Raw genomic sequence first — 11,339 nt, 5'->3', positions numbered from 1 at the left:
GCTCGCGGCCACACCCTCGGGAAAGGCTCTGAGCTCCGCGAGGGTCCGAGCCGGGCCCCTCTCCCGCCACGCGGCCCTCAGCTTCCCACAAGCTGGACCCAGCTTCAGCGGGGAGTCGGAGAGGCGGGGCCCGGCACTGTGGGGGCGGGGCTCATCGCCGGTCGCGCAGGGAGAGGGACCCAGGGAGGAAAGGAGCGGGGCTCGGCGCGGGGCGGGGTTTGCGCAGGAGGGCGGGTCAGGGAGGGGCGAGGGGCGGGACGGGACGCTGGGCGCTGCTCCAGGGCCAGGGGCAGCTCCAGGTCCGCTCGCCGCCAGCTCCCGGTCCCTCGCAAGTCCTCACGGGCGGGCGAGCGCGGCCCAGGCGCGGAGCGGCGGGAGGCACCGGCGGGCCCGCAGGCCGCGATGAAGCCGAGCAGCGAGGACGGGGCGGCGCAGGCCGGGGGCCCGTGGGAGGAGTGCTTCGAGGCAGCGGCGCAGCTGGCGCTGCGGGCTGGACAGGTGAGCGCGGCCCCGGGCGCACGGCAGGCGCACTCGGACTTGGGGCAGAGCGGACGCAGGGCGTTGGGCGGACGGAGACCTAGAGGGCCGGGCCGGGACCTGGGGGCGCGAGCCGCGGAGGAGGTCCGCGGAGCCTACCGCACACTGTGCACCTGCCACGCCTGCGCCGGGACGGGCGCCCTGGATCCCGCGGCCCGGAGGCGCGGGCCGGGCTCGGGGCGCAGGGCGGCCTGGCGGGAGCGGGCGGGTCAGGGCGCGCGGACTGCCTCGGATTTGACCCAGTGGGCGGGACACGGTGCGGTTGCCCCGGGTTAGAACCCCTACGCGTGGAGGTCGGGCGGACAGCCTGTCCTCGCGCATCCGGAGTCTAGAGGGTTCCACTCTGCGTTTGGAGGAACTGCTACCCGCACCGGAAGGGTGACGGTCAAGCAGCGGAGCTGAAGAAAGCTTCAGAGGGCAGCCCCTCTCTTCGCACTTTCCTGTGTGTTTTGTTCCCCCATTTCCTCGGTGCTTCATGCCTGGGGTTCCTCAGGCCACGTGCGGCGGCGAATGGGGGGCGCGGGGGGAGGCAGGGCGCAGGGACCACTCGCTCCCTGCTCGCGCGTCAAGGCGCTCGTCTGCGTTCCTGCGAGCGGAGCGGGAGGGTGGACAGAGGAGGAGCCCTGCCCGCAGACGGATTTTCTGTTCCCAGCGGCAGTTCCTTTTCGGTCTGAAAGTGCCCCACGGGCTAAAGTCAGGCTGTCGCCAGTCCTGCATTTGAAGTGAGTCCTTAACGTGAACAGTCACAGTGCGGTCCCTTGGTCCCCTAAAAGTTAAGTTTCAACACTAGTGGACCCTCCCTCTGTGAGACTTGATCCTTGGGGAAAAGGAGGACCCCAGCCTTACCTGCTGCATTGATGGAGCTCATGGCTTCAGGGCAAACGTTCTTCCTGGAAAGCCGGTCCACTGTGTGAGTGGCGCGCTTGACCTCCCCCCTCCCGAGACCCTCACTTCCTCTCCAGAGTGAGCGTCCTCAGGATATTTGGTAACTTTCAGGTTCCCCCATACAACTTTTCTTCTTTCAGCTTTGAGAAGAAGCCAGTTTAGAATTCAGACACCACTGTGTAAACCCTGGTGAGTTGTTACAGGTTTCTGTGGTTTTTCAAATTTAGATCCTTGAGGAAACAGAAGGGTTTTTGAAACCCCCCCCCTTTTTTTAAACAAATTTACAAATGCTTACACAGAACTTGCAATATAGCAGGCACCGTTCTAAGGGTCCTGGGAACTTCAACTCATTTAAGAGATAGCTTCTGCTTTTGCAACTTGCCAAGAACAACAGAAAAAGCTTTTTTTGACAGTGGGAGAAGGATGCAATAAGGATTCTGCCATTGGAAGTCTGATCAGGGGGCCCAGCACTCTGGGCTCCCTCCCTCCTGGGCATTATGCTGAGGCTTCCTGCCTGCCAGGCAGTGGCGGGGAGAGTGGCCGAATTGTCTGTGGCTGGGAGGGACAGAAGCCACACAGGGTCATCCTAACCCGTGTAAAGAGGAACAGACTGTCTTAGTAATGTTCTGACAGTAACAAGGTGCTGATTGGAGAAAACCTGGCCTGTAGCCCAAGAGGCATGAAGGGTGGTTAGTGGTGACTCTTGGGAGTCCTCCTTAGCCAGAGGCACATTTGGTACAGGTTCTGTGGCCTTGTGGCCCAACGTGCCCACCCTCTCACGTTCTGCTGTTTTATTAAGTCTGCTACTCCCGAGACAGCTCTGTGTGCTCCACTGAGTCTGGGTTCTCTACATTCAGAGGGAGTGCCCTCCCTCCCAGGAGACAATGTCTGTCGTCCATGTTTCAGACATTGGTTCAGGGCAGCCCTGGACGATTTGCTGCCACCTCCCCTCTGCCGCATCCTGAGAGGCCTCCCAGACCCCTCCTTCCTTGTCTCTCCACCACCCATCCCTGTGGCGCCCCTGAGAAGCATCCCTTCCAGTCCCAACCACCGTACCACTGCAGAAGCCCCTCCCTGGCTGTTGGGCTTTGGGGAAGGGGGTGACGTCAGCCCCACACCATCACCACCACGAGTACACAGAGTGATATTCATCGAAATGGGTATTTATCATCTTTTAGGTGATGTGTGAGCAAAAGTATTTTAGGGCTTCCCTGGTGGCGCAGTGGTTGAGAGTCCGCCTGCCGATGCAGGGGACACGGGTTCGTGCCCTGGTCTGGGAAGATCCCACATGCCACAGAGCGGCTGGGCCCGTGAGCCGTGGCCGCTGAGCCTGCGCGTCCGCAGCCTGTGCTCTGCAACGGGAGAGGCCACAGCGGTGAGAGGCCCACGTACTGCAAAAAAAAAAAAAAAAAAGTGTCTTAGAAAACTATGCTTTTTAAGTTGTCCTACAGGGATAGATCCAGGTTTTCTTGAACCTGAAGTTTAGACAATTTACAGGACCTCTTTAAGAAAAAAAATACAAAATTACAAATTCAAAATTAGATATAAAAGTTTATTTAGAATAAGAAAGATCACAACAGCATAAATTTTAAGATGCTAACAAATATAACAAAATACATAAGAATAATTTTTTAACTGCTTCTCAATCTTCTGTAATACTCTTTTCCCATTTTTGGCTTTATATTCTTTACATCTTTGAATGACAACGATTTTGTAGTACTTTCTATGGAGAGACTAGAAAGGTAAATTCAGGCTTTCCTGTAGGATGGCTCATTGAAATTGATTACTATGGTTTAGAAAAGTTTAATTAGGCTTCAAACTTGTTATTGGTAGGGTCATATAAATGTTTAGGATTGCCATCAAATTTGAGAATCCTGTCAGTTTTATTTTACATATTAGTTGTGAGACAGGGAAGAATTTTCCAGTGTGCTCTGAGGGAATGCCCTATGTCCACCTCCAACTGCCCAGAGCAGAGGGGCACAGCGGGGGCTCTGACCCAATATCCCTATTTGTCTAGCTTGCATTGCCACAGGTGTTTTTGTTTGTTTGTTTCTGTTTTTGTGTGTGTGGCTGCATTGGGTCTTCATTGCTGTGCATGGGCTTTCTCCCTAGTTGCGGCCAGCATGGGCTACTCTTCCTTGTGGTGAGTGGGCTTCTCATTGTGATGGCTTCTCTTGTTGGGGAGCACAAGCTCTAGGTGCACGGGCTTCAGTAGTTGCAGCACATGGGCTCAGTAGTTGCAGCACAGGAGCTCAGTAGTTTGTGGCTTGCAGTCTTTAGAGCACAGGCTCAGTAGTTGTGGCGCACGGGCTTAGTTGCTCCACAGCATGTGGGATCTTCCCAGACCAGGGCTTGAACCCATGTCCCCTGCATTGGCAGGTGTACTCTTAACCACTGCACCACCAGGGAAGTCCCCACAGGTGTTGTCTTGATTTGTGATTTTATTTTTATCAGTTATTCACACAGGGAGTTTAAAAAGTGAAATACTACTGAAGGGACTGTCATGGAACCAGCAGTGTCCTGTCCCGTGTCATCCTCATCCTTTTCCCCAGAACTCACTGTTTTCAGTTTTCTGGTAGTTACACCCGTTTTCTAAATAGTAGCTCTTTTTTTGCGTCATCCGCATTAGACACTGTTATGTCCTGTGGCTGCGTTACCTGTTGGTTCCATTGGTGCCTGTGCTCACGTGCTATGACCACATGTAGCACACGGTCAAGCTGGGTAGCATGGTTGTATTACATATTCTTTTCTTTCTTATGCAGCTTGTGTTTTCCTTAAGGTCAAAAAAACATATTTTTTTAGCTTAGTTTTCTACACACCTACCAACAGCCATCTTCTGACTTCCCAACAGAATTTTTGATGATCTCCTTGGTATAGACACTCATGGGTCTCGCTGCTGGGAACATGTGGTCCTCACACCTTCATGTGCATCAGAAGCACCTGGAGGGCCTCCGCAGCAGGCTGCGTCCACCACAGGGTTCCTACTCACCGGGTCTGGATTGGGGCCGAGAATGAGCACTTCCACCAAAACCCCAGCTGATGCTGTCCGGCTGGGGATGGCACTTTGAGAAACACTGCTGTATGTAGTATTTTGTTACGTGACTATATGACAGTTTATTATTAGGAATTAGGATTAATATTAGGAATAATTTATATTTTATATATATTTATATTTTATATAATTTATATATATGACAGTTTAATATTAGGAATTATTAGGCATAATGTTGCTCATTCAGCACTCTCGCATGTGTCTTTTGATTACCTCCATATGCATTTCTGCTGGGGTTAGATTAACAATAGGAGTGAAATTGCTGTGTCATCGTGTATGAAATTCTGCCAGGTGGTTTTCCAAGGCGGATGCAGGGATTCATGATTCCCCAGCAGGAGGTGAGGTTTCCTGTTGCCTCATCTCTCAGACGACACTTGGTATTGTCTGTCTTTCCATTTTAGCCCTTGTGACCAGTTTGAGGTGGTGTTTTGCGGTGGTTTTAATTTGCATGTCCTGTATGAATAATGAACTTAAGTGCCTTTTTATGTGTTTACTGGCCTCTGTTTTTAAAATGGTGGTGCTAAAACAGGTTAGAAATGTATTCATTCACACAACAACTATTTGAGTAACTCTGGAAAGAACTTTAACCTTACTCTGAGTGCGATTGAGGTTCGGGGTAGAGTCCCATGTGGAGCCCTGCAGGGTGATGGGGAGACACCCTGGCTGCTGCTGGGGTGGGGGTGAGGCTGCAACGCCACAGGGGGTGGGGCAGAACCAGATCTCCGATGGACCGAGTGAAGGATGAGGGTGGATCTGACTGGGGGTGGTGAAGAAGGTGGTAAACAAATGTATTTCGAAGGCAGAGCTGCCAGGTTTCCTGCCAGATCGGAAGCGGGTGTGAGAGGAGCCAGGGGTGCCTGCAGGGTTCGGGTCTGAAGAACTGTCCAGTGAATTTGCAGGAACTGTAGGGGGAGCAGGTTTGGAGGTGGAGGTCAGGTCCTGTGTTCCACGAGCTGTGAGCTGTTGACCTTGAAATGCCGGTGAATCTCTACGTGGGGGCCTATGGGTGGAGAGTTCACGTGAGAGGCTGAGGGTGGAGGTGCCAGTTTGGGAGCCGTCAGTCATCCTGGGCTGATGTCTCAGGCTGGGTCCCGCCCGGGACGGGGACAAGCAGGCTTGTCTGCCCTGGGCTCTCCGTAGGCGGATCCCATGTCGAGCTACCGGCATTTCCTCTGGGAGATCGCAACCTGGCGGGACGTGGAGGTGGAGGTCCCCCTGCTATCCTGGCTGAGGCTGGAGAGGGCAGCTGGTGACCTCACCATTTCCACTGTCAGTCCTGGCCTTGTCAGCCCCACCTGCACCCGTGCCCCAAGCTTCCGCAGAGTGGGGTCACCCATGATGACATTTGTAACACTTTCACCCACATTTGAAGCCTCAGCCAAGATGGAACTTTTGAGATAGCAACTGGCAGTTGGAGCAGCAGCCCCACTGGCACACATGGGCTGAGGGTCCAGGGACAGTCTATGGAGAGCTCTCTAACGCAGAGAAGGGTTTGTGTTTTCTGTCTGTTCTGGCCTTCAGCTGATGGGGCCAGGCCCACCCACATTCCAAAGGGCAATCTGCTTTACTGATTAATATGTTCATCTCATCCAAAAACGTCCTTGCAGAGACACCCAGAATAACATTCAACGCAGTATTTTGGTACCCCACGGCCCAGTCAAGTTGACACATAAGATTAACCATCACATCACATTCATAAGTCTGAAACCTGAAACGTGGTAGTACCGCCAGGCCCACATCTGCAGGGGAAAGATGTTGCCTGTTGAAACCCCACTTCCGCAGAGTTCTCCGTGTGCATTCCATGGGTCCTCGAGCTCACACACGTTGCACCATAGGGATGGGTGATAATCGTATGGTCGACTTGGGGACAGTAGCATACAACCGAGATGGTTCACAGACAAGAAAGAGGCATTTGGATGTGTCTCTGAATGACACCTCAGACGCTGGAGCTGATAGGGTTTGAAATTCAGGCTTCAGTGACTTAAGTCCCATATTTTATATATTAAACATTAACAGAATGTTATTTTGAGGGAGAGATCCAGGCCAGGAGGTCTATGAAGTGCAGGCTTTGTTAGTGAGTAGCTGAAAAACATTAATTAAAAAACAGCCACACTAACTTATTGCTGGCAAAATGAGAATGTTTAAAATCCCAAGACTGAGAGAAAACAGTTGTGGTAAAGGGTTTTAGCAGGTAACTCACCCGGAACCCCACAGGCCTTTCCCCTGAGGATGCGACTGTGGTTAAAAGGCAGGGCTGATTGAGTCTCATAATGATTTGTTTAAAAACAAGACACTGGGCTTCCCTGGTGGCGCAGTGGTTGAGAGTCCGCCTGCCGAAGCAGGGGACACGGGTTCGTGCCCCGGTCCGGGAAGATCCCACATGCCACGGAGCGGCTAGGCTCGTGAGCCGTGGTCGCTGAGCCTGCGCGTCCGGAGCCTGTGCTCCACAACGGGAGAGGCCACAACAGTGAGAGGCCCGCATACAGCAAAACAAAAAACAAAAACAAAACAAGACACTATCCCCACCTTTCCTCTCAGTGTGGGAAATTGTCTGAATTGAACTTTTCTTAACCTAGTACTGAGATTTGTATTGTGTATGTGGTAGGTTTGGGGGGTTTTGTCGTAAGGCATTAAGTGTTTTGAGGCCCTGGCCCCCTCAGATGGATGGATGGGCCTTCAGAGGAGTGGACGGGAGAGTGTCTGGGGCCAGGATGGCTGGCTCATCTGAAGGGCAGTGTAGTCTGGGACGATAATTCAGAAATGGGATCTAAATATCTGGGAGTGCAACCGGATGAGAGGGAGGAGTCGGGAATGGTCTGCAGGTCCCTCCCAGGCGTCCAAGGCCGGAAGGAGCAGCAGCTGGTGAAGAGGGCCGGCCATGGCAGCACTGCAGGTGGCTGGGAATGCGGGTGTGGCCTGCCCTGCGCTGAGGGACACAGGCCCACAAGGAAAGGATCATCACACAGCCATAATAAACACTAATAGAAACGGAAAAGAAATCCTTATAAAAGAACACGCTCTAGCATCCTCCTCCTGGATCCGTAATTTCCGTCCTTTGCGTGATCTGTGGCTGGGGGCCTGGCTCCCCTGGGAAGGAGCCCAGATGACATCAGGACTCCCCCACTGCCCCTGGGCATGTCTCCTCTCCGTTGGATCCAGAGGATGGAGAGGCCAGGACGCTCAGATGAGGCTTCATGAGAACACTTGCCCGACTTAGTTACCTGACCCCGTGTGCACCCAGCAGGTGTCCTCTGAGACCTCACCATGTGTCAGGCTGCAGAGCCCGCCTGGGGGGTGGGTTCAGACACAGGGCAGACGAGGGTCCTAACCCGGGAGCCAGGAGCGAACTTGCAGGGTGAGCGCCGGCTCTGCGGGGAAGTGACATCCCAGTCACAAAGGAGGAGTGCTGGGGCCAGAGGAACCTGGCGTCCAGTGGGAAGGGGGCGGGAGGGTGAGTGACGGTTCGGTGCAGCAGGAGGGGCAGGGTATGCGGGGGCGCAGAGGTGGGCCGATGGGCTGGCTCCTTTAGAGTCGGGGACAGAGGCAGGGGGTCCTTTCTCCCCACCCCTCCCAAGTCCAGTTAGAGTCTGGGAGGCAGGCTTTGCTTCCCGAGTCACCCAGGGGCCCGTCCCTTCCCGCCACTGCTCTGACCCCGCTGATCTGACCCCGGCGACCACGCCCAAGTCACAGCAGAGGGAGTGGAAGGGCAGGAGGAAGTGCCGTGCCAACAATGGCCCTTTGAGGACGTGACTTGGGAGTCACACGCATCGCTTCCCCTCGCGTCCTCGGGGCCGACCTTGGTCCCAGGGCACACCTGCCTGCACAGGAGGCTGCGATGCGGGCTGCCATGTGGCTTGGTGCCCTGCTAACCTTGGGCTTTTTTCCTAGAAGGGAGAGGGCCGGCTACTCGTGTCCAGTTGTGTCTGCTCCAGGCCAGCCCACGGAGGCCACTGTGAGCTACGTCGGGGGTGACTTCATCCTTGGAGAGATGGGGCCATTAGGTGCTTTATGCGGGCCCAGGCTTAGCGAGCCCTTCTGGCTGCACTGCAGGGAGTGGACGTGCGGGGGGCGGGGGGGGGGGCCAGGAGGCAGGACAGGATGGAAGCCAGAGGGTGATGGGCTTCGAGGGCAACAAGAGGCGAAACAAGACAGATCAAGGGGTCAGTGTTCCACAAGCGCATGAGGTCCGGCTGGAAAAAACGGTGTTGAGTCTGTTTAAGCAGCCTGAGGTATAATGTACTGGTGACTTGAAGGGTTTTGCGCCTCGGCTGTGTGCCGGGCATGACCCTAGACACCAGGCGCGCAGCAGGGAGCGGAGAGCAAGCCAGGTTTTCTGTTAGAAACCATTACAACCAATCTGTTATCTTTGCAACCAAGCTCAGAAAACCAAACAACTGTCTGGGCTTGGTGCTGGGATGAGGACCACCCCTGTCTAGGGGGTCCTGCTTATTCTGTGAAATCCTGCGTGAGCACCCCTATCTGCAGGCTTCCTGGAGGCATCTTCCTGGCCTCCTCCTCTTCAGCGAATGGGTACATGGGATGTGGGTGCAGGGTATGTGTACAGGGCATGTGTGTACACAGCATGTGAGTACATGGGATGTGGGTACAGGGCATGTGTGTGCACGGCATGTGGGTACAGGGCATGTGGGTACATGGGATATGGGTATAGGGTATGTGTGTACATGGTGTGTGGGTACAGGGCATGTGTGTACACGGCATGTGGGTACAGGACAGGTGGGTACAGGGCATGTGTGTACACGGCAAGTGGATACAGGGCATTGTGTACACGGCATGTGGGTGCAGGGCATGTGTACAAGGCATGTATGTACATGGCATGTGTGTACACGATATGTGTGTACAGGGCATGGGATACACCCACCTAAGGTTGAAGAGTAAGTATCACGGGGTTGGCGGTGTGGATGTCAGGTGGCGGCTGAACGAGGGGGTCCATGGAAGGAGGTGAGGGACCCTGGGTGCAGCGGGTCTTGGAGGAGAGGTCAGAGGTCGCTTCAGGGTCCTGATGTCACCGTGGTTGGGGACTCGAGCTGTGACTCGGGCAGAGATGACAGGATAGGCCCTAGCTGCAGTGGGGCTGTTTCCTGATTAATACCCTCAACGACTTCCTGTGTGGGTCCCCGGGGAGGCCTTGGAGCTCAGCCCTCCGTCCCGGGTGTAGGCGAAGCGCTGGCAGCTCCTGGGAGACCAAACCACTCGGTCCTGTGACCTGATGCACCCAGCCCCCGGGGCGTGAGGCCAGGGCCTGCCTTCCAGTTCTCTGCATGCGTTTTCACTTTCCCGGGTTTGGTTTCGGCTGGACCGTTTGGGCTCCCGATCCAGGGGCACGTTCGTGTGACGGGTAAAGTGAATGAGGAGAAGCGGTTCCTACACTGAAATCTCCCGAGTTCAAGCTCGGGGGGCTCCATGGGGCTCCGTGGCTGAAGCTTCACGTCCTTAGAACCGCGTTTCTTTCCTCCAAAGAAAGACTGTTCCACCCATGACTGCCTTTCTCGCGAGAAGAGTAGGCGGCAGTGAAGGTTCCCAGGAGCCCCACAGAGAGCCGGGCGCCACCCTCCGCAGTGGGGGAGGGGGCCCAGCTCTGGTGCAGGACCGCCCCCAGCGTAGGGGGTGCTGGCCAGCATCACCCACCTCCCGACTTGCATTGCAGATCATCAGGAAAGCCCTTTCTGAGGAAAAACGTGTCTCAACAAAAACGTCGGCCGCGGACCTGGTGACAGAAACAGATCACATGGTGGAGGCTCTGATCCTGCAGGAGCTGCAGCAGCGCTTTCCCTCCCACAGGTGGGTGCGCTGGGGCCTCGCTGACTCCCGCCCCCGGCCGCGTGTCCCCCCACTCCCCGCCCCGCCGCGGATCCTGGCAGGGAGTCCCCTCTGCTGTGCCCTGTCAGCCCAGGGCCACGCGGACTTTCCCAGGACGCATCCCCGCATGTGGCCGTCCCCAGGGCCGCCCGCCCCTCCTGCCAAGCCCACACCAAGCCCTCAGGGCCACCCCCCTCCAGAGCAGGTGTCCCTGACCTTTTGGGTCACTGTGTGGAGAATCCGATGCAACAATTAATCTTTTCCTTGAAAAAGGCCAGCATTTGCCCAGCGCTGTGTGTCTAGTTCCAAGGGGGCCCAGAGCCCCAGGGGCAGACGCTCTGAGCTCAGGGAGGGGGCTCCTTGGGCACAAGTGTCCCTTTCCTTCCTTAGGGAGCTGCTCACCCTGGAGCCCAATCGCTGGATTCCCAGGTGTAGACGACATGTCTGTCCGGCCCCACGTCCATGTGGACCAGTGAGGGGCTCCCTCCTGCCGTGTGACGCCCTGCGAGTGACTGGGGGGTAGGGGACAGGCCGTACACACTCGCACCTTCTCCCCGCTCCTTCCTTCTAACCCGCATCACCTGGGGGGTCACGTGTGTGTATATGTGTGCATGTGTGTGTGCAGGCGTGTTGACGGCAGCCCTTGTGTTTCAGCGTCTCTCCCTTTTTCCTTGTTTGGCGTAAAGTCAGGACCCTAGCATCTATTATAATGGTTACAGGCTCTGCACTGTTTATGATTTCTTAACTTTCAAAAATCTAAATTAAATGGCAACGTCCAAAGAATCAGAGCTGACCTTTGAACAGCATGGGTTTGAGCCACACAGGTCCACGCAGACGTGGCTGCAGACGCAGGGCAGGGTGGGCGGGGGCTGGCTGGCAGGGTCAGTGCCCCTGGCCCCACCGTGTTCAAGGCAGTTGGATTCCCTGAGAGGTGACGGCTCAGGAACCACCACTGGTTCTGGCTCAGGAGCTCTTTCTGTCCCTGTATCGTCTGGTGGCTCCAGCAGCAGTGAGGCAGCTGGACTGTGGGGCCCTGGGGTCCAGGGTC

The 11,339-nt window shown here is 55.6% G+C and overlaps 1 protein-coding gene across 1 annotated transcript in view; it reads left to right on the top strand.

Moving 5' to 3' along the window:
* The first annotated feature begins 307 nt into the window (after positions 1 to 307).
* Positions 308 to 11,339, top strand: part of IMPA2 (inositol monophosphatase 2) — a 28,134-nt gene continuing 17,102 nt past the window's right edge. Inside the window, exons 1-2 of the mRNA XM_082668177.1 lie at positions 308 to 498; positions 10,140 to 10,273. Of these exons, the coding sequence (XP_082524303.1) occupies positions 403 to 498; positions 10,140 to 10,273 (230 nt within the window). The 5' untranslated portion in view covers positions 308 to 402. The remainder of the gene's footprint in view (positions 499 to 10,139; positions 10,274 to 11,339) is intronic.

The sequence above is a fragment of the Grampus griseus genome, assembly GCF_964374135.1.
Source record: "Grampus griseus genome assembly, chromosome: 12".
Lineage (NCBI taxonomy): Eukaryota > Metazoa > Chordata > Mammalia > Artiodactyla > Delphinidae > Grampus > Grampus griseus.
The sequence above is the reverse complement of the archived record's forward strand: the minus strand, read 5'-3'. Positions and strand labels throughout refer to the sequence as shown.